We start from the raw sequence: 24,513 nt of genomic DNA, 5'->3' as shown, positions 1-24,513 counted from the left end.
AAAGTATTAGTCCCTGCAGTGAAATGTCTTGAGGCTTGTTTTTGCTTTTCTTAAAAGTTCTCAACGACCTGCAAATAGGAATTGTGATAGTTTCTTTTTGTAATCTCAGTTAATTATTTTTCTTGAGTTTGTGCTTATTATAAAGGTGTGCATTGCAGTGTATTATGAAAGCATTTCTTCTTAAATGCAGTGTGGGATTGGAAGAGTGTGAACAATATGCAAGAGCATATCATTTGAAAAAAAAAAAAAAAAAACGCCTGACAAATGTTTACATTACCTTTTGAGGGACAGACCAAGCCCCAAATTGTCCTCTAACCTCACCATGTGTGCCATGGCATATATATGTCCTATGCTTATAGGTTCAGTGAAGGCCGTGCACACATCACTGTACTTTACCATAACAGGTACTCAGTTTAGGTATTTAAAGCTAACAAATAACCTTCATGGGATCTGAACTGTGCACGCCATCTATGTGTGCAAAATGCACTGCAAGTGAATTGCCACTCTTGTGTTATAGCTCAGGGAATGCACTTGTCACAAAGCTGTGGTGACACAACACCATAAGATGAAAAACCAGTAAATATTTGATTTCTGTACTGTCTCATGGTATAGGATTTGTCCCAGAAACTCTCAGTTTACATTATGTTTCTCCTAGCAGCAATTCATAACGTGTGTTCATTTAGCAATTACTGACAAAAAAATGTGCAAGTTTTCTCAGGGTGCTAAAGTTCCAGATTGTTTTGCAAAGGGATGATCAAATATTGTCACTGTGTTTCTTCAGTTGTGAACCATGATTAGAGAGATTCAAATTTCTGTATGTGTGTGTCATATATGTCAAGGCTTTGCATCCATTTTGTCCACAGTGTTGACAAGTCCACTTCTTATTCCCATCAAGGCCAGGGCAAATGTTTCATAGTGGGTGGCAAGAAACTATAGGCTGCAGATACTGACCCACAAGTGAAGGGACAATAGTGATTTGGCAAAGTGACAAATTCTTAAATATGGAAAAGAGAGATGGAGACTTACATAAATTTAGTAATACGGAAAATACAGAATGCAGACCTTTGTCTAACTCTTATAAATCTACATGACATGTCAAGTCCTATATTTTCTAGAATCATAAGATGGATACTGCTTTGTCACTAATAGAACCTGACAACTGATTAATTAAATAATGCTAACATATGTTAAAATAGAGCTAGGTATGGTGGTGCATGCCTTTAATCTTGGTACTTGGGAGGCTGTAATAGGATGGTTGTAAGTTCAAAAGCCATCCTGGACCTCAGAGTGAGTTCTAGGTCATCCTGGGAGAGAGTAAGACTCTCCCTCAAAGAAAACAGGTGAGGGGCTGGAGAAATGGCTTAGCAGTTAAGTGAAGCCTAAGGGCCCTAGTTCAAGGCTTGATTCCCCAGAACCCACGTTAGCCAAATGCACAAAGGGGCACATGCATTTGGAGTTTGCAGTGGCTGGAGGCTCTGGTGTGCCCATTTTATCTCTCTCTCTCTATCTGCCTCTTTCTGTCTCTGTCTGTTGCTCTCAAATAAATAAATAAAAATGAACAAAAAATTTAAAAAATCCGTAACAAATATATACATTTAATACAAATATATATTTTTATTAAAACAGAAATGCAAAATTAATACAAGGAAAATAGTTTAATCTTTGATGTGAAGTGTATCAAGAACATGGAACATTTTATTTTATTTTGAAACAAAACAGTCTGACATTGTACAGTAGATGATACATACATAATTACTATCCTTCCTAAGCTTTTTGAGGTCTCTAGTTATGTAAGACTCTTAACTAACCATCATCAAGCATTTTCACAGAGAAAATCCTTTCTAAACCACTTAAATCCTTTATGAAAGTGAAAGATTTATATTAAAAAAATAAAGATGTCAGTCCTGTCTCAGTGTTTATTGGAAAGATGGTTTAGTGGTTAAGGCACTTGCCTGTGAAGCCAAAGGACCCAGGTTCAATTCTCTAGTTCCCACCTAAGCCAGATGCACAAGGTGGCACATGTGTCTGGAATTTGTATGTAGTGACTAGAGGCACTGGCCTGCCCATTTTCTTTCTCTTTTTCTCTCTGTCTCAAATAAAAAAAAATGAATGAATGAAATGAAAAATCATTATAAAAATGAAAAGGTATATAGTAAGTGGTTAAAATAAGAAGGTTTTTATTATCTAGTTCATTGAATAAGCCCTTAATAAATATATACTTTACTAGGTAGTATAGAGCACCATTTCACCCCACATGTAAGGTAAATGACTGGGCCTATTTTTAAGATCTAGAGAATTTTTTTTCAGGACCCTCCATACTATTTTGAGAAATGATTAATCTTTATTTCAGTCTTTGGAATATTTTTCAAATATTGCTCACCACTTCTCAAACATCTCAGGGATGTGATACTGCGCATGGTCCTTCAGTCTCAAACAGTCCACCTGGATCATTCTGCATTTGAGCTGGTCCAGTCATGATTTTAAATGATCTTTTTCTGTTATTCCTGTATAGTTTGATGAAAAGACAGCCGTTGCTCCACTCAATGACATTTGCACCTATATTGAACATTAGCTGTCCTTGTATGTATAGATCTATTTCTATTTTGTTTTAATTTATTATCTTCTACCTGTCTTAACTAGTATACCTTAAAACCACTAATGTTAGTCCTTAATTTTATTCTTCTTCATTATTTTAGCTATTCTTTTTAAAAAATATTTTTTATGAGAGAGAGAGAGAGAGAGAGAGAGAGAGAGCAAGCAAGCGAGAGAGAGAGAGAGAATGAATGGGTGCACCAGAAGCTCTAGCTACTGCAAACAGACTCCAGATGCATGTGCCACCTTGTATATTTGGCTTTGCATGGGTACTGGTGAATCAAACTTGGGTCCTTAGACTTTGCAGGCAAATGCCTTAACTGCTAAGCTATCTCTCCAGCCTTATTTTACCTATTCTTAACCATTTGCATTTTCCTATTAATTAAAAACTAAGAGAGAAAAAGGGAAGTGGAGATAGGAGAATTTCCCAGAATTTTGCAAAGGAATCAGTGAATGTGAGACCCTGCTTCAAAATACAGTGAAAGGACCGATTTAAAAAGTGTCCTCTAAGTGCCACATGTGTGCCATGGTGTGCATATGTCCATTGGAGTTCTACCATTTGCAAATGCTTCATTTACATGTTTGTAAATAAACTTCAATATTAATAATAAGATCCTACTTAGGGTTATAAGGCATCTAGCAAACTCAGTATGCTCCCAAATTTTTGGTGAGATTTTAAGTAGCATTCATATTTGTAACTGAAATATGGATACTTCTTAATCCAGTTTTGAGAATACCAATGCATAAAATTGAAGATAAAAGCTAAAGATGTACATCATCCATGTTTACAACTTTCAGCCAATGAGCTGGCTTCAATTAGTGAAAAGAACTTTGAGCACACATGCAACTGCATATATAAGCACTATGCAAAGTGTTCCTCTTCAGATACACACACACAAAAATGTTTTGATAAAGTAGATTTTTAACCATCCTGTGTAACCCTGGGAGTGAATTAGCAATGAAAACACTTATGTTGTAGTGGTTGGACATGGTTAACTAATACAGGCTTCTACACCACAACCAAAGAAACAAAGAAAAGAGAAGGGAGGGGGGATAAGGAATGAAAGGACAGATAAGTGGAGGGGGTGGGGACATAAGTCAATGATTGTGAAATAAATTCAAGATACATAGTTATCTTGAATAGTGATATAAAAAGACCACAATTATGAAAACATGTCTGAACCTGCCAACATTACTATTTCTTTAAATTATTTAGCCATGACTTCACAAGCTTTTGCCTGTAAGTTTGGCTTTTTCCTGAGAAAATGCCTGAATGGAAACCTCTTATAGATGCAAACTGAAGAGTCATTCGTGATAGAGACCTGATCTCTCTCCACTTACCTGTTCAGTCCTCCATAACTGTGCTTCTAATTTACCAATCAAGCCTTAAACTTTCTCACTTTTTTATTACAGATAAAAAGTTATAACTCACAAATGCAAATAAACTCACAAATATTTATATTAATTAAATTATATACATTATCATGTTTTGAATGAAAGATTCAAGCATACAGATACTCTTCTAAGTTATTGAGTTAGAAGACTTCCTTGTCTCTCAGGGAAAGGTCACCACCTTCCCCTGTTGGTCTCCACTGCAGAAACATCACAACACCAGGCTTTTCTTTATTTCCAAGACCACACAAAGTTGGTGTTGGCTTCCTTTTAAGTTTCACATTCATTATATAATCAGGATTAGAACCCCCAAACAGAGAAAGAAGCAGAAGCCAAAGAAATAAGCAGGACATTTTTAAAAAGCATCCATCAGTGAATTTTATAGCTGGTCTGTAGATTCCAGTGATATACTTCAGATCAAAAGTCACATCTCTGAAATGAACAGCACACTGAGAAACAACAGGAAAATTTATTTCTTACAAAACACACTCTGTAACTTCAGGTAAGAAATATGGCATAACTGTGCACCTTCTAAAATTGTAATTCCAGCATTTATATTTTTAAGAGCTATTTTTATAATTATTTAATTGAGTTTCAAGTTTACTATCTTTAAAGGCTTTAAATGTCTGTATCAAATATTTATAATTCTTTTTAAAACTGAAATTGAAATGTTATATGCATAACTCTGAAATGAGATTTATATATTTTTATTTTTGAACATGTTGTGTATGTATGTGTGAGAATACACACTTATGTGCTGGTGCATGTGTACCTTCACATGGGGACCAGAGGTCAACATCAAGTGTCTTCTTCAGTCATTTTCCACTTCATGTTTTGAGACTCACTGAACCTAGAAATCAACAATTTGGCTGGACTACCTGGTCAGCAAGTCTTAGGAATCATGTCTTTGCCTCCTTAGCACTGTAATTATAGGCACATGTTACTATAGTTGGCACTTTATTGGTACTAGTGATTCAAATTTAAGTGTTCATGCTGCCCAATAAGCATATTATCCACTGAACCATCTCCCTAGCCTCTCCTATGCCTAGATACAACCTTTGTTCTTAACTTATTGCAACCGAAGAATTTCCTTACATTATACTTGTTCTCCTTTGAAGTGATACCAATTAAAGAAGTTCATGATGTAGGCTTCATTTCTTTATTTTTTCCCTGGCTTTTTATTAGATTTCTCTAAGTTACTTTGACATTACTATGAGAGTGTATTATAACATTTGCTAAAATAAGTAGCTCGTATGTTATTGTCAAATATTTTGCTGAAATAAAACCTACAGGGAGACACACTCATGCTTCAATTTCCCTTAAGCACCAGTATCAATTTTAAATCATAACAACTTTCAAGTTTGTATTTTTTTATTCTGGATTCCTAATTATATAGGAAAACAGAATAATTCAAAAGTGTCACCTACTGCCAAAATTCTGGAAAAAAGTTTTCAGCAGAATAGACTGTTAATTCTTGGAGGACTCTATTACTCTTGCAATAATGTGTTCATTGCTCTTTTATAGAGTGAAAGGATCAGGGCTATTTTCAGCATAAATAGTGTGGTAACGCAACACCATAGTTCTGCCACCGTGTCAGCCCACAAAGACAGAGAATCAACTTTGTTTCAATTTTTGGTGATGTTTATTTGTATGCTGTTAATTTTGAAAGATAAGCAGTATGAATTCAGGAGGGGCAGCTTAGTGAATAACTACTATAATTAGTTTTTATAAATCTCATAAAATACTCCATAGCATGAATTCCTGAATCTGAATGATGAGACGAAATAATGTTTCCTGAGTATTCCCTAAAATGAACACTATTTTAACAGACACTTTGGTTTTAAAAATCTTAAATACAATAAATTCCTGGTCTGTCTCATAAGATAGCAAGTATTTTTCCTACTGTCATGCTTGAGAGTCTGCAAACATTTGGTCTTTTTTGTTTATTTTAATTTTTACCTTCAAGGAAATGGTTGCATATCTTCACTTTTGTCTCAGCTGCAAAACTAACTCACAGACATACACAATGAATAGAAAAAGCCAAAAAGCCAAATGGGAAAGTGTGTTAATTAACTTCATAACAAAAAGTCAAGAGTTATGACTCTTGCTTTTTATAAGCAAGAATACAAATATAATCTAAAGTATTCTGCAAGACAACAAAGTATTCTTATTTTCCATTGGTACAATTGAAATTTTTATTTTTACATATACATCTATAAATCCCAAAAGATAGGCAAATAAAACTGTGAGATAAATTAGCGACTTTTGGTTATTTCTGATAGGCTGATCAAGTGGACCAAGACTGGGACTCATTTTAGAAGTCCTCCTGAATGGTTTAACTCCTTTCTAGCTACCATCAGCTGTCGGCCACTCCATGAATATTGTCCATGTGCACTTTGAGGTAGTCATTCCTTGTAAACTTCTTATGGCAAAAGTGGCATTCTGCCAGTGGACGGTTGGGATTATGAGTCATCTTGTGTCGGATCAGCATTTTCTTTAGGCTAAAAGCCAAGTCACAAACCTATTAAAGAACCAAAGACACCAAAATTATTTACACTGTAAACCTGAAGATATACTAAATTATCACTCCCATAGTACAAATTATAAAAATTCCTGCTATTGAGTATGTATTAGCAGTCTTAAGGACAAACATTGCTCTTAGAATAAGTGGAATTTAATATCACAAATTTTACTTGCATTCAACTATATCCTTTGCACTCCCCTCAAGTGCCCTTTCCTTATTCCTGATCTTGACTTAAACACCTCCAAAGAAACAGTCACTCAGAAACAGACCTTTCTTCTCATATTGGGATGTACTCACAATTCTTAGCTGTTTCATAAGTGATGAGAGTTATCATCTGGATGGCATCTCTCTATGTGGCAAAAACAACATAACATATGCCTTACCAGTGATCCCTTCAGTTGAATCCCACAGATGATGTGACTCCTTAACACTGCCATGAGCACCATACCTCAAGCTTTTTACCCTATTGCTCCATATCCTTATTTCTTATTCTAGACATTTTATTTGGTTAAGGAACCGAAGCAGTTTATTTCACATAGGCTGTCACGTTGCCAACATCAATCAAACAGCCTAATAATTATGACTATTATACTAACACTGAACATGCAAAGAATAATTATTTGTTACAAAAGGAAATGAAATGAAATTCAAAGTTTGATGTTACTCACAAAATTTCCATTTCTCTATAATCTTCAAAAGCGGTTTTAAAATAATATATACTCAAATAATGTGCAAAGACAATGACAAAGATAATGAATACAAACACTTTGAAAAAAGCTGGAGATTTTGAATGAGGTGAAGCTTATGAAAAAAATGTATATGCTCTCTTTTTATGGGAGAGGAGGGCTTACTATCACAGGAACAAGAAACTCTGAAAGGTATAAACCCTGAATTTGGTTAGGAAGGGGTATAATTCAATCATAATGCATTCTGATTTATACATAAGTACTAGCTTAGTAGAACAGAAAGTAAGCACACATTGGAGTCAGATTACTTTCCAAGGAAGCTTGTCTAGACCTCCCAATTTAAAACCCAAACCTGCAATATCCTCTCTTCATCCTTCTTCCTGTGCTCACACTTACTTGTTATCTCTGACCCATTACAGATAATTTGCTACTTCTGATTTACCCACACTAGTCAGCTCCTGGGGGAAGGGCAGGGTCTCCAAGTACTTTATTCATTCAAGCCTCCTAAGGGGTAAGACAATGACTGCAATGCCATTCAATAAGTATTTGGTAAAGAATCAACATGGAAGTTTAAATGGGCAATGTATCAGTTTTAAATTCAGTCCCCTTGCCTATAAAAAAATAATGACAATTACCTCACAGGAATTTAAGATCAAATATAAAAATCTAAGGTTTATGCAAAATGAAGTTATATTGTAGAAATGCAATAAATATTAATGTCAACATTTTCTTTCCAATTCTATATTAAGAAGTAAGTATCACCAGCAGATTGGAAAGAGGAGACTAAAGAAGGAGCCAACACCAAAGGGAGAATTGACAGAGAACATGGGGTACTCAGAAGAGTGGCAGTGGCTTTGTGAGCAAATAGGTTAGTTTCCCACAACAAATATATGTCATCTGATTAATCTCAAGCAGTGACATTTTATGGTGGGACAGTCAATAAATATAAGCTTTGCTATCACCATTTGACTTTTAGGCCACTAAAAAACAAAGCCAAGTTGCTGTGGTGAAAAACAAGGGAAGAGGAAAAAAAGGAGAGACCCAGAAAGAAAGAACATCTTAGTATATAAGGCATAAAGTACATAAATTATATGGCTCTCCTTTCACTAGATATGACCACTAATTTGATGATGACTACCAAATACTACCTTGAACCCAACCCTGTTTTCTAGTGTTGATGCAGTATTTAACTATCCAGTTGAATAATTCAAGTGTACTCTAATACATCTAAAACTGAATTCAGAGTCTTTGTATTTTAAGACTAACTCTTATAATCTGGTTTGATTACTTACCTGGTTCTTTCTGGTAATCAGTCTTGATCCAGTGACTCCAAATCCTTCCCTCATGAAACCAATTAGAAAATTCCACCCCTGCCTCCTTGTGCACATTTCTCATACACATGAATATAGCCAGCTGTCTCCATCCTCAGTGCCACCAGCTGGGTGACAGTCACTGATTGGTTAGACCACAAAGAAACTCTTTCCACATGTACCTGTACTATGTGTATTTTACATAGAATATACACATAAACTTTGATACTTACACATACTGCTAAATAATATTGCTCATGCTTTAAGAGGCTGTGATAAACATGAAATTATATTCCAGTGTTAGTAATAAAATAATATTGTTAGTGTTTAGTTAGCAATGTTAAATTGGATTTTTATTCTCAATATGTGATGTTTCAAGATGTGATTTATAATTAAGGTTGGTGTCATCTTTAACAAACTTCAGCCAAATTTGTATTTCAAATGTTTCCCTTTGTAATTTCAGCCTTTTGGCTTTTTTGTCACATATTACATCACTATATTTTATTTCCAGATTGTTGCTGCCTAGTACCATGGACATTGCTGCTTGTATCTTCTGTCTTATGTATTTGTACTACTAACATATATATTTTTTCAATCCATTGATTTTTCACAGGGCTTTCACTGTGTATTTTGTAAAGATTATTTTAAAACAAATAATAGAATCAATATCTCTATTTACCAAAGACCACTGTAGTTACAATTTTAATAGCACACTTAATGAGTAAGTTGGGACTATTAGCAAACCAGGGTCCCATGGAACTGCCACTCTCCTTTCTCAAACACTCACTGTCAGGCTTCACAAGAGACCATCTTACATCAAAGCTAACTTCTCTGCTTAGAGCTAATAAGACTCAATTGAAGATTTATTTAAAATACAAAATAACCAGGAAACAAAGTTGTAATCTATCCTTCCTATGTACCACTGGGTGTGGTGCCTACATTCTGGGATATATCCCTCTTCCCTCTGGAAACTAGAGGAAAAAAATGCAGATATCCTATAACATTAAAAAAGTCCAGTTTACAGATACTATGTGAATCCACTCAGATTCACCCTCATCTCCTCTAGTCCATGTTCCAGTTCCAGTGTGAAGGATTTTTGGGAAACAGAAATGTTATACATTACCAAAATTATCTCAAAGTTATCTCAATGAGCTCTAGCCAAACTAGGTAGACTTTCTACAGTCTACTAACTTCCTTGTCCTTTTGCATCAGTACACTCTATCCTTTGCTAGCTTACCCATGCTGCAGAAGGCCTATAAATACTTGCCTTTTAGGTGAAGTCTTTTGTTAAATGCTCTTATAGCAGTCTTTATTTTTCTTCATAACACCAGCCCCAAGCTTGCTTAACTGTGTGTGATTCTTATTAGCATATCTCCTTACTAAATTAAAATGCCCAGAGGCAAGTGTTATTACTCCATCAATATCAGTTGGATTTAAGAAAGAAAAAAAAAGATAGCTAGATGACAAAAATAATAGGAAAGATGGAGGGAAGAAGGGAGAGGAAGAGAGACAGTATAAAAGAGAACAATGAACCACTATGAGCAGAGTAAATAATTCTGAAGACTATGGAATAAATTAAAGGGTGTGTCTATGAAAAGCATTTTAAAGTGAAAGAAATGCTGAATTTTTTAAGATGTTAAAATTTATAGCATCAACAAGGTAGTTTAAAATGTATGTTATGTCCTACTTCCCTAGCTCCTTCAACAAAACTCAATTTCAAAGGAAATAGCTGATACACTTCTTTAAGTATGACATGGATGATGCTTTCCTACTAAAATAAGATTCACAGTGAATTCCTCCCAATGGCTCTAAGACGCTGAAATCCCCTCTCCTGTGTTCTTCTATACTCCTCTTTCTCTTTTGTTGTGTTCCACCTCCTCCTTCCCCAATGCTTTTTCCCCTTTGCAGCCTCCAATCATGTTGGTGCCTTTCCCACAATGCTCTTAATCCCCAGAGCTGACTCCTCAGCTTTTAATCTAAATAGACAGGTAAACACACAAAGAGGTTTATTTCCTAACTACTTTTTCATAGCTTTTTAGACTTTGTCACAAATGTTAATTATGTTTATCCCTATTTACTCGTTTAATGTTCTAGTTCTATATCACATAACATGTGCTCTACGGTGGTGGTGCATGTATCATCCTGTCCACTTATCCATTGTTGACCAGTTCCTACTCTTAATAATTTCTACACATTGTCTTGATCAAGCCTCACAAAAGTTGTTATTAATACTATTATACCCACTTTACAGTTATAGCTTAACTAGATTTTCCAAGTTCACAGCAACAGAAACCAACTTCCAGAATTTAAGACTGAATAGTATGGGCTAAATCTATCTCTCCCACAGGCTGATTCCTGGCATTCACCAAAGGCTTCCGCATGAAACAACGATTTGGAAGCTGCTTGTGCTTCCTTCATTTGTCTGGCTCAGAACATTTTAAGGAACAAGTACCTTAGAAAATGTAAATCAGGTTGCCATATATTTCAGGTCACCACTGTGAAGGGAGGGATACAAATTATAAGTCTATTTCTGTAGTCTCAATGGGAGAATTACAGAGATGGCAAGCTGGGGAAAGTAGAAGGGAAGTTGAGCAAGATGGCCAAATCATTGAAAATGTCCAAGAATTAAGATAGTCCTAGAAGATCCACAAAGGAGAGACAGGAATAATACAGCAGATTGTTAAAAGCCTCAGCAGAGGACTAAATATCACTGGAGAGTACCTGGTGTCACAGCTGTGAAACTAGCTACCTAGACATTAAAAGATTTACATTTGTGAGCAAAGTGTAGTCATTAAAGGACTCCAAATGACACACAATATAATGTAGCAAGGACATTCACAGTCATTTTGTAAACAGGAGAGGAAGAGTTTTTCAAAGCACCAAAGGAATGCTTCCTTTTTCTTCTTTCCACTTGTGATTATTAATCAACACCTTTACCTACCCTGATTTAGTTTATTGATCAAGCACTTAAAAATATGAAATTTTTATTTCACTACAACTTTAGGGTGGATGTAAAACTGTTTTATTTTAAAATAAAGTGAGACAAATATTTAATAGGAAATGCCTTGAGAGCTGGGAGGGGTAATTCTACATAAACTTCAGCTAATAGACAGTTATAATAGGATGGAAAAGGAACATGCTGCCTTGCCCTTGTGCAGGCTGCAGTCTAGGGAAAAATACATGTAAGGACATTAACACAGGGACAAGAGGGACATCGAGGTCAGTGTACTCAACAGCTGGAAGAGATAAGCACAAACTGTAAGGAGATGGCAAAAGACCTGGATGTGGGAGTGAGGGTATCTTATTCTAAGATGGAGCAAGTACTTCAGGGAGAACAAAGATAAACAGAGGAACTGAAAGTGTAAAACTTGGCTTATTTTGGGGAAAAGAAAATAATTTAGAAGTCACTAGAGAAAAGATATGAAAAGAAGTTACAGTTGAATGCTGGAAATAAATTCTGAAGATTTGGCTAATCATAAGAGAAAGTAAGAAATATAGTCTGCAAGGGTGTAGGAATTCACCAAAGGGTTCTAAATAATGACTGAAAGAATGATCTTTTATCTAGAAGAAAGGAAATGCCATCAGAACGGTATTATACTATTCCTTTCCAAGTCAGAAGTGGGGAAGTGGTTCATCAATTCATTTATTCTCTGCTTGTTTCTCATATGTAAGACACTTTTCTAGGCTTGAAGATACAGCAATGGATAATAAAGAAAAACCCTGTTGTCGCAGACCTATAAGTAGATAAACTATGTGCATAGTAATTGGGTAGATGTAAGAGACATGAAGGGTAATATGAGGTGAAGACTGAGACAGTGATGGAGATAAAAGAGAAAGTGATTTCAGCAAGACTTAAAAGAAACACAGAAGGAGGCCATCAAGACCCTTAAGGGTCTGGGCATGGTGGTGCACTCCTAGGATTTGAGCCCACAGAAACAGAGGCAAAGAGGGCTGTTCAAAGTATGAGGTCAGCCTGGGCTACATATTGAGTACCTGGGTAGCCTGGGATACCTGCTGCAATAAGCCAAACACCTCAACCAACCAATCGAACAAACAAACAAAAAATGGGAAAAAAAGTACCTAAAGGGAAAGGTGTTCAAGGCAGGGCAAAGAAAATGCCAAGATCCCAATGTAGGCACATTGCTGAGCAGCGAGAGATGGAGCAGGAGAGCACATTACTAAGCCAGGGAAGGAAGGGCATAAGTGCCTACATTGATGGCTCTCCAGACCATGGCAGACCTTGATTTTTTTCACTTTTCTGAGATGTAAGGTATCTGAAGGATTTCTGTAAATGAATATTATAATGTAATAATAAAATATGTGTAGGTATAGCAGGGTGTGGTGGCACACGCCTTTAATCCCAGCACTTGGGAGGCAGAGGTAGGAGGATCACTGTGAGTTCGAGGCCACACTGAGACTGCATAGTGAATCCCAGGTCATCCTGGGCCAGAGAGAAACCCTACCTCAAAAAACAAAAGAATATATATATATATATATATATATATATATATATATATATATATATAATATATATATATTATATATATATATTATATAATATATATATTCTTTACATACACACACATATATGCATATATACACATATGTATATATATATGTATATACATATATATACATATGTGTGTATATATATATATATATATATATATATATACATATACATGTGATACATATGTGTGTGTGGGTAGATAAATCTAATTGAGAGATTAGACAGATCTATATGGGTGGCAAGTTTAGGACAGGGGTTAGCAGCTAAGATGGAAGGAAGAAAAGTTAAGAAGCTACTGCAACATTCCAGAAGAGTAGGCTCATGTGATTGATCAGTCAATCAGATTTGCTGCTTGGTGGTTAATGGGTGTAAGAGAAAGAGTTATGAAAGTGGCAATACAAATTTAGAGATGGTATAGGTCTATGTTATGTAGTAGACTCCTCTGAATTGAAATTAGAAAGTGAAAATTCTGGAGGCTCAGGAAGTCATTAAGTCTGTGAAAGGGTTGTGAGACCCCAGTGTAAGGCCATATAAATGAAAACCATTGCTTGGATTTGAGATTCTCTGTTTGAGCTGCCTGCAAGTCATCTAGTGTGCTGGAGATTCTCGGATCTGCTGAGCTGCCTACAGGTTATGTATGCACTGTGCTTCAGAGATGCAGCTTCCATGAAACATCAGCAATGCTAGAATTGGCTTTTTGGTGATGCATCTGCATTTGAGTCATCCATTACTCCTGTAAGCAGCCTTTCACCTGGCACTGTAAGTAACACCAATGAACCAGTTGGTTTACCAAGCTGTTTTTGGTGTGATTATCCTTCAGTCTGTCATCTGGGGTAAAGATGTGTGTTAGCATCACCCCAGGGGAAAATGTTTGTCATTTTCTGCTAGTACGAAACACATATAAGACTACAGATGACAAAAGAGGATTAAAAGATGAAATGAATAAGAAAGATAATTTTCAGCAAGTAGGTAACAATATTCTATAATTTTCATCCCCTGACATTAAAAAGAACATAATTATGTTTACACTTAAATAAGTCACTTTAGAATGTAACTTCAAAGCCTAAAGCCAGGAGGATTAGAAGAGAGCATTGAAAGATGCATGGCATGCAGCAGATTAGACAACTTTCAGGAATTGTAAAAGTTTTTGAAGAATAAAAGTTACCAAAACTGACTCAAGAAGAAACGGACTCAGCAGATCTATGCAAAATGAAGATATTAAATTACAAAACGTAATTTCAACAAAGGAAAACATAGGACTAGAGAATTTCCTAGATGGATTCTAACCAACATTTAAAGAATTGATATTAATTTTTAACTCAAGGAAGTAGGGTTAAGGGGACTTGTAAACTCATTTTGTAAGGTTAGCATTACACAGATATGAAAATCAGACAAAAATTGTATAAAGAAAAAATCCCTGCAGCACTAGTGAATCTAGATGCAAAAGGCCACAGACAGAAAAGCAAAACACAAGCTGTCTATTGAAAGAATACTAAGGCATGACCAAGTAGGATTTCTTAGGATAGCAATAGTGGTTCAAATAAGAAAATCAAGCAGGGAAATATATCAAATTAACAGAACAAGAGAAATAATACATTTCAATGGATACAGAAAAACATTTAATAAGCTCTAATACCATTTTCATTTAATATACAAACCATATAAAATTAACTCAAAATAGATCATAGACCTCAATATAAATGTTAAAAATATAAAATAAAATGTTAAAACATAAAAAAAAAAATAGGTCAAGTTTCAGGTCCATGGACTTGGCAACAGTTTATATGTAGCATCAAAGTATGAGAAAATTCAGGAAAAGATACATAAAGTAGGCTCTATTGACATTAAAATCTTTCATGCATCAAAGGTATTTATGAGGAAGGTAAAGAGGATACTTACAGAATGAGTTAAAGCATATGTTACTTAAACATCTGATAAAGGTCTAATATCAAACATTCATAAAGAACACTTGTGACTCAACAACAAAAAGACACAGCATACAATTTTGAAATGGGAAGCATTTGAATAAATATTTGTCTAGAGAAGACAGACATAAGGCCAATGAGCTCACACAGAGATGCTTAGTATCAGTAGTCCTGAGGGGAAGGTAAATCTAAACTACAAGGAGACCCTTCACACTAGGCAACGTGACTATAATCCTGAAAGACAAAACAAAGCCAACAGGATAAGAGCACTGACAACAGGAGGAAAAACTGGAATCCTCATACACTGCTAATGGGAACAGAAAATATTCCTGTGGCAAACAGTTTGGGTTTCCTTGGAGTGAAACACAGATTTACTGTATGGCCTAGCAATTCTGTTCCTAGATATGTACCCCAAAGAAATAATGTTTTGGAACCAAATAATTGTGGTGACTGTACAACACTGCCAATGTACTAAATGCCATTAAGCTCCATGCTTTTTGGACATCTATATGTGTGTGATGTTCATGTACATGTGTGTGCATGTTCTTATGAGTATACATTCATGGTGGGATCATACATGTCTGTGTATAAAAGGCAAATATTTATATCAGGTATATTCTTTAATTGTTCGCCATCTTATTTTTTGAGTTAAGGTCTTTCTCTATACCCAGAGTTCACCTATTCAGACTACTGCACCAGTAAGCCATAGAGATCTTCCTGTCCTGCCTTCCCAGAGCTGGGATTATAGGTGCCAACCACCACACTCAGCATTTTTCCATGGGTACTGGTGATCAAAACTCAGATTCTCATGGAAACATTTTACCCACTGAGACATCACCCCACCCCTGAAGTCTATATTTTAAAGTGGCATGACTATTTTTGCAATATATATATATATATATATATATATATATATATATATATATATATATATATATATATATATGTCAACTGGGCAGAAGGACTGCATGGCAAACACACATATTAGATAATGGATGTCATAGGAAAGTGTGAGGGCTTGAGACATTAGCAGGAACCTGACTGTGGGGAGAGTGGAAGACAGGAAAGTAGGTGAAGAGGACAAGATTCTGGAACAATGACAGTCAGTGCTACATTGCGCAGACTGCATTAGGAGGCACTTAACATTGGCCTCAGCTACAAATGATTATTGGAGAAGTCTGAACTCACAGAAATAGAAAAATGATCATATAATTATAGTTAAAAACAACATCACAGAACAATTTAGCTAAGGAAATATTCAACAAACATATTCAAAATATATAAAAGATGATTTAAGATGTCCAATTAGAACATTCAGATAGGTTTTGCCTTTATAAAAATGCCCCCCACCAAGTAGCAGTGAATTTAACTAACTGAAATCATTACGCTAACTCTTACAGTAAAATTCATAGTGAGAAGTGGGGTTCTTGCTGCCTGAAACCTAACTCTGTGGTTTTTGGCCTTTTGGAACTGATTTGTAGGAAGAATATGGAAGGATTTGAAAACTTGGCCTAAGAAATGCCTTGCAATGCTGTGAATACAGCTTGATGGGCTATTCTGGTCAGAGCTGAAAGACTTAAGAACTTGTACAGGGCTGCACTGCATCCAAATGGAATGGTGTGAGCAAATAGAGCACAGAAAGAAGGAAATCTCTGGGCAGAAACTGCTGTGCTATCAGTTGCAAATGTCTGAGAGATTAAACTACTGATATTGGGTCAGCTGACCTGCACTGGGACAGCAGGAAGGATCTTCTAAAAGTAAGGACCTGAATGCTAAAGGAGTGTCCTGATCTTCAAAGTTGGTTTTATTTCCTTCCAAGGATTAACAAGTTCATAGCCTATCTGTTAGTATGGAGTATAATAATTGCAGGAAAGAAGGATCATTGAATTTTCTTTCTTTTTTTCTTTTTTTTCTTTTTGCAAATGGCTATGGACAATGTGAGGCAGGGTGGTTGGAAGTCCCTGCATGGAGACCCAATGGAGCCATGAGGATGGACTGTGGGTTGCAGTGGAGACCCAACAGAGCTGCCGGAATGATGGGATGTCTACTAAGAAAAGCTGATGGTCTGGTTCCCCAGGCTGTGTAGAGCCCAAGCGGAAAGGTGGAATTTGAACTTCATAGATTCATCACTAGTTAGAGTTGTTGAGCTTAGAGTTACAGAATTTAATGTTTTCTCTGTTTTAAAACTTGTATTGGTTAAATGCTTCTTTGCTATGCCCAGTGTCATCTTTTGCAGTATGAATGTTTTTTCTGTGTCATTATGGTTTTTTGTTGTTGCTGTTATTGTTGTTTTGTTTTTTGGCATTACGGCTCAGTTAAACTTGGACTATGAAGATACTTGAACAACTTTGGGATTTATAAAAACTATGGGAAATTTTATAGTTGAACTGAACGCAAAGCGTTTTATGTCATGCATGGTAATCAGAATGTAGTTTTATGATTCAGGTGTCCCACATAAACTTATATATTTGGAATGCTTGATTCCAAGCTGATGGCAATTTGCGAATTGGAACCATGTTGGAGGTGTGTTGTTGGAGATAGGTTTATGAGTGTTATACCAGCTTCCCCTTGGCAGTGTTTGGCACACTGTCCTGCTTCTATTGTCCATCTGATGTTGCTCAGCCTCTGCCCATGTCACATTTTCCCCTGCCATCATGGAGCTTCCTCACAATTCTTTAAGCCAAAATAATCCTTGTCCTCCCATAAACTGATTTGGTCAGCAACATGAAGTTGACTATAACACATAGATTTGCACATGTGGGTAGAATCATGTATGCATGTGTATAACACACACCCATAATCCTATTATTGGAGGATACCAGAGAAAAAAGAGAACTCAAACTCACATCACACTGAAAGGGCTTCTCTCCAGTGTGCGTCCTCTTGTGCTCATCCAGGCCCCGTTTCTGGCTGAAGGCCTTGCTGCATTCTGAGCACTTGTATGGTTTCTCCTGCATGACATGAGAAGAGTATCAAGAATGTTAATGAGTTAAGGAGGCAGGAAATCCTCCTCATAAGGGGAATTTTGAGCAAAGGTGGTTTCATCAAGGTCAGTGGGGGCTTCAGTAAATTCATGGGGGTTATATGAGCTGTTTCAAAATTTCACAAGAAGTACTAATAATCAACATTTGCATACACTGTGATACAAGCAAAGGAGGATGACCAGGGCATTTGTCACTACAGTAGTAGGAAAGTGTGTATTTCCTTCAGTAATATCTTCGCAAAGTTGGTGTTATGGCAAGTGCTATTATCAAAATTTAAGTTATTTCTTTTGGTCTGAAGTGCCATGAAACTTTACTTACTTTGAGCCTTGCCAACCAATAAAGCTGAGGATCCCTAAGCTAGATAGTATAAATCATTTAGCCACAGTGGGACTGAAAACTTTAAAACCACAATTTCAACTTAGAAATACTAATTTAGATTTTATACAATAACATTATACCAGGGAAAAATATTAGATATTAGAAATTAAAATATATCAAAATTGAGGGCTAGAGAGAAGGCTTAGCAGTTAAGTCGCTTGCCTTTGTAGTAAGTTTCAAAAGATAGAGCTCAGGTTTTTTTTTTTTTTTTTGAGACAAGACCAACAGACTACCCTTTTTATGTGAGAGTGAGGGGGTGAGGAGAGAAAGAAAATTGGTGCACCAGGGCCTCCAGCCACTGCAATCAAACTTCAGACATGTGCACCCTTTTGTGAGCACGTGTGACCTTGTGCATTTGCATCACTGTGCGTCTGGCTTACATGGGACCTGGAAAGTTGAACATGAGTCCTAGACATGATTCCTTAAGCTTCATAAGCAAGCACCTTCTATTTTATGAAATCTAAATTAGTATTTCTAAATCAGGCATTTATCTATTGATTTACATTTTTAGCTGTTGGTTATAGACTCTTTTAAGCTATATTTCAAAGGAAAGAGAAAAAGAACCTCATATTAACAGTTACTCTTTAATTTGGTACAAAACTCCAGACCAGAAGCATGTTATGGGTGGAAAGAGTTTATTACTGCTTACAGTTTTGAGGGAAAGTTTCATCATAGTGGAGAAAGCATGGTATGAGTAGAGGCTAGACATCACATCTTGTCATGTCATCTGGGAGGCAGTAACAAGAGAGAACTACCTAGTTCTCACCAAAGTAAGACTAGAATAATAAGCTTCAAGGTCTGCTTACAATGACACACCTCCCAGCAAAGCTCCACCTTGCAGAAGCCCTACCAGCTGGGGATTGAGTATGAGGCTTAATCACAAACACATGGGACTATGGGGGGCATTTTACATTCAAATTATCACACTCACCTTTGATACTAGGAACTTTATCATCAGTTTAGTCAGACTAAATTGTGAAATAGCCAAGTAACATTGTTCTGTTCATTGGCAGGCAGGTTACTACTTAGTATACCAGTGAAAATATTTGTTCAGATTTTAAAAACTTGGCGATGAGAATTTTTTTCAAATATATGACTTGAGAACTATTATTATAAATACTATGGAATGGTTGAGTTAATATGTCTTTGATTTCCTTTCTCATATCCATATTAATATTAAAGATACATTCCTTTAGACATCATAAAAGTGGATGTAGTAAGTCAGACATACTTTCTAGCTATATGAAGGAGTCAGGTATTCCACATAAAGATGTATATGCTGATATCCCCAACTTCCTCACTGTAACATTTGCTCATTCTGAGTCAAGTACATTCTTCACTGTATCTTACAAATTTGAAAGTTTCACTAGGTACAGTTATATGCAAATTTAAAACTTATAGTGCTACCCAATTTACCATGGGTTACATTCCAATAAATTTATCACAAGTGGATAGCATATTTAAAATACCTAACCTTGTCAAAGCTCACAGCTTAGCTACATAGCATATCATGGGTGTTGTTGACCTCGCAATCACTTTGCTGGTGATAAGGATGCTCACTGACACTGAGCAGCACTGAGAAGGAGCATCTTAGCCCTCAGCATAAGGCTGGCCCACAGAACATCATAATCCCTGATTTCTAGAAGGGTTTACAGAATACATTCAACATCTGCATCATTGTAAAGTTGAGCCATCAGTAAGTCAGGAACTGTATTGTTATGCTTTTATAAAGCAACACCTTTCTTCATGTTGAAGTTAGTCTCTTAATTGGCAATTATTCTTTTTACCTTAACATTCATATAATTGTAATAGGCTTATAAAAGCTTTGTAAAATTAGTATTTGAATGCTGTAACCATATTTTTGCTTTTGGTCTGTATTTTTACATGTAAGAAGTATGCTGGATTTTAACTGATTTTTGTGGCCCTCAAAGTTTGTTTTTAATATTATTATTATTATTACTTGTTGGAGGCAGGCATGAAACTTGCTTTGTAGCCTATCCCTGACCTCATGATGATTCTTCTACTTCAGCCTCTGAATGCAAGGGTTAAAGGTATGAACCATAACACCTAGTCTAATAATATTTTATTTAAAAGACTACTTTTATCTTTCTAGACTTGTTTGCTGATATATTTGATTGTATCTCTAACATTTGTTTTGCGTTTCACGTCCATCCTGTTTTCTAAGTTTTCCTCCTATGTTCTTGTGTTTCTACATGACCAATTCCCTCTTGTATTATTTTAGGAATATAAACTGTATTATCTAACATTTAAGTGTATATTTTTAACTTTTTAACATTATATTTAATGCTATGTAAATCTTTCTGTATGTCTTTCCTTGTGCTTATTTTACATGTTAGATTACAGGAGTACTATATACACTTGCAGTATGTATGTGTATACATGTATGTATATGGGTTCGTGTGCAGGAGGCTAATGCACACATGTTTTTAAGTATGGGGAGAGTGTAGATTGGCATCAGGTATCCTCAGTCACTTTCCACTTGACTTTTTGAGACAGTTTCTCAGTGAGAGCTCACTGATTTAGCTAGACCAGCTAACCAAAGAGCTTCAGGGATTTGCATTCTCCATCTCACTAATGCTTGGATTACAAACACATGCTATCATGCTTGGCATTTTACATGGTACTGAGGATCTGAGCTCAGGTGCCCGTGCTTACATGACAAACACTTTACCCATCTAACCTTCTCGCCAGCCCTCTACTGTAAATCTAAATTTTTAATATGCATCTCAGTTTGGGTTGCTAACAGAAAATAATTAATACTAGTTTATAATTATAAGAAATTTATTTCTCATTGTTCTGCAACATGACCGTCCAAGAACAGGGCGCCAGCACAGAAAGGTTTTGATGGAGAACTAACCATTCTGGGGTTGTAAGCTGCCTGTTCTCACGTGGCACAAGGGACAAACCCTAGTCTCCTTCTAGTAGGACACCAGCTGATTCATGGAATCGTCTCTCATGACTTTATTGTTATGGACCAATGGGAACATCTCCTGATACTACTTCCTTGGGGGTTAGTATGTCAACATACGGGTTTAAGGCAAACACATGCATTAAGTCCATGGAATCATTGGTATTTTACATAACCACTCTGGCTTACCTTCATATAAGCTTCACAATTTCTACACTCTTCTTGTTTATCATATATTTCATCTTATAAGTATCTGTTGCTCATAAAGTCTTATTTGACTAAAAATGATTTCATTTCTCATTTGCAACTGAATGAAAATCTATAAATCATTTCAGGTATATGACAGACTCGTTGTAATTTTTGTCCCTTTATCTCCTTGCCATTTTCTTGCTTTTATTTTGTACTTTATGAAATTTTTAGAACTGTCTACAGCTAATAATGTACTCTTTAAGAAGGTAAGTTCTACTTCTAATTTCTCTTAATACATTTTTAATTTCAAGAAGTATTTCTTCTTTTTAAATTTCATTTAACTTCTTTAATGACAATATTACTTTTTCATATCTATTAATATTTATATCCATTTTATCTAAAAATATTTATCCTGAGCTAGAGAGATTGCTTAGTAATTAAGCTACTTGCCTGTGAAGCCTTAGGACCCAGGTTCAATTCCTTGGTACCCACATAAGCCAGATGGACAAGGTTGCACATATGTCTAAAGTTCATTTGCAGAGGTTGGAGGTCCTGACGTGCCCATTCTCACTCACTCTGTCTGCCTCTTTCTCTTTCTCTTTCTCTCTCTCAAATAGATAAATAAAAATTAAAAAAAAAAAACTATTTTAAAAAGTCTTTGTTGTAAGTTTTACTATGGCCCTCAAGAAGAAAGTCCCTGTCACGTTTTCCAAAATGTTATCAACCAAAGGCCATTTGATATGTATAGGTTTTCTAGCCAGGCAAGTATTTTAAAGATGAACGCCAACTCATTTAAAAAAAAGGACTAGGTTTATAAATACTATTTATACAATACAATACAATACAATACAATTACTCCAAATTAATTATGTACTCAAGCGTCAACCTTTGCCAAAGGCAGATCATTCCAATCCTTAGTATGACCTTTAGCCTTTCTAGGGCCCCAACACTATCCTGGAATGTGATTTCATCTTACACTAAACCTCAACATACAGCTTGTCTTCTTTTTCTTGACAATACTAAAAACCAAATCTCAAGAGAACGATACTGTCAGGTGGATCCAAGTCACTTTCACAGTTTTCCAGGTTCACATGCTTGCTATTTGCTTTGCTTCATGCAGCATTAATAGGTGTTCTACACTGGGCCTTTCCCCAGAATACACTGTGTACATGGGACCCCAGGGAAGTAAATACACATACAGTTTTAAAGACATAAAATCATATTTAAGCAAATCTTCAGCTATTAGGGAAAATTATTGGATTTTCTTTATAGTTCAACAAACATGATGATGTGTTTTTAGTGCTATTTCCCTCTAGTTTGCAGAAACACAATCTCTTTTTTAAAACATATTTTATTATGGTTGGCGCCTACTTATTTCTTCAAATATTCCATTGCTTCTCAAAAACATTGCTGGGACTGCTTATTTATACTCTCATTACATAACTGTTTTACTTAAAATTATATTTTAAGACACATTTAAAACATAGTGCTATGAAGTATACAAGAAGAAAAAAAGAAAGGCTTTCCTCTGAACATTTCATTTAAAGAACAATAAAGAAAAAGGAATCACACCAAGGGGGTGAGGAAGGGAGGCGGCAGAGGAACAAGGTAAAACATGGTGATAAGTGCTGAAATACGACCTCACAGAGCAAGAGAAGTTTCCAGGAAGACAGATGAGTGCAAATTAAGGCCTGGGGATTCACTGATTAATAATACCCCTCTTGTTCCTTTCCAAGATTTATCATAGGAGGGTCTATGTAAGTAAGTGCGCCCTGTTAGGAATGGCTCTGGGATACTGAGCACTGGGGAGGGATGGGGCTACTTGCCTTCTGTTTTGAAGCTGTGGCTAAGCATTGGCTCAAACTGAATAATAAACCACACACACACACACACACACACACACATGCGCGCGCGCGCACACACACACACACACACACACACACACACACACACACAGTGATACTGTTGAAATGTTTATAGATACTACTGTAGATTAATTCAGTATGCTTCACTTACAAATGTCACTGGTGCTATATTTCCTTATTTTTCTTTCAAAAGACATGGCAAGTCAGATCACCATCATGTGTTATAGCAGAAAAGAAAGGGATGTAATTTATCATGTTAATTGAAAATGTTTGAAAATCACAGAATAAAAAGAGGCACATTTGATTCAGCATTCTTCCAGTATCCCTAGCTTTCTTCTTCTCTACTTAAAACCACTGGAAGCCAGGCCATTTTTGTGGTTTTGCTGGAAGGGAAAGCTCATAAGCCCCCACAATCACCTTTCCATGTCAGTCTAGACAGAAAGGCTTTCTTAGTCCTTAGTATCATAGTGAAGTCTGGGGGGAAGTAGTTGTGTGTGCCCTTCTCTTTTTTCTTTTCCCCTAGTTCTTGCATGAAGTCTATACATTTACTTAAAACATTATAAGAATGGATGAGGTTCCCGACAAATATCAGACTGTCTTTAGTGCTCCTTGGAAGAAACTCTAATACTCACCCCTGAAAGGCTTCTAATTCACAACAAACAGTGTGAAAGCAATTCCAAGTGCTACAGAATTCCTGCTCCAGTAAGGCTCTTAAATGACAGAGCCAAGCAGTGATGTCACTCATTTCAAAATCGAAAGAGCCAAATGAACTAAGAAAGGAGGAAATACATTTTCTCGCTCATAAAGGTAACTCTCTGCTTTTCCTTACTAACTTCATGTTACTGCTAACAAGCCAGAAATACCAACCCTCATATAGTAAATACATCAAGAAGAGAAAGGGTGAGAGCTACAGGGTATATGATAACTGGTGCTAGGAAGAGAGAGATCCCTATTCCCATATCTTTATCTGCAAACTTGGAGGATCTCTTCCTTGCCTGGGCTAGAACATTCCTGAGTTTTCACAGCCCTAACTTTCCTGTTCAGCAGAACCATGAATATATACAAGAGTACCTGACCTTCTCATTTTCTCAGCTGCCCCAACAGTGGTTAATCTCTTGCTAGACAAACTACAAACAGTGGAACTTATGGAATAGGCAACTTTAAAACTCAAGGGCTGCAATATACTTTCAAAGGACCTGGGAAATATATCTTTCAAACCTTGTCATCTG

At 36.1% G+C, this 24,513-nt stretch overlaps 1 protein-coding gene across 2 annotated transcripts in view; it reads right to left on the bottom strand.

Annotated features, from left to right (window-relative positions):
- Window positions 1-4,056: 4,056 nt before the first annotated feature.
- Prdm5 (PR/SET domain 5) overlaps window positions 4,057-24,513 on the bottom strand; it is a 171,153-nt gene continuing 150,696 nt past the window's right edge. For both annotated transcript variants that reach the window (XM_045144457.1, XM_045144458.1), the window contains 2 exons: window positions 17,786-17,890; window positions 4,057-6,505 (listed from right to left, as the gene is read on the bottom strand). In XM_045144457.1, the coding sequence (XP_045000392.1) occupies window positions 6,341-6,505; window positions 17,786-17,890 (270 nt within the window). In that variant the 3' untranslated portion in view covers window positions 4,057-6,340. The remainder of the gene's footprint in view (window positions 6,506-17,785; window positions 17,891-24,513) is intronic.

This window comes from Jaculus jaculus, chromosome 2 (assembly GCF_020740685.1).
Source record: "Jaculus jaculus isolate mJacJac1 chromosome 2, mJacJac1.mat.Y.cur, whole genome shotgun sequence".
NCBI classification, from domain to species: Eukaryota; Metazoa; Chordata; class Mammalia; order Rodentia; family Dipodidae; genus Jaculus; species Jaculus jaculus.
The sequence above is the reverse complement of the archived record's forward strand: the minus strand, read 5'-3'. Positions and strand labels throughout refer to the sequence as shown.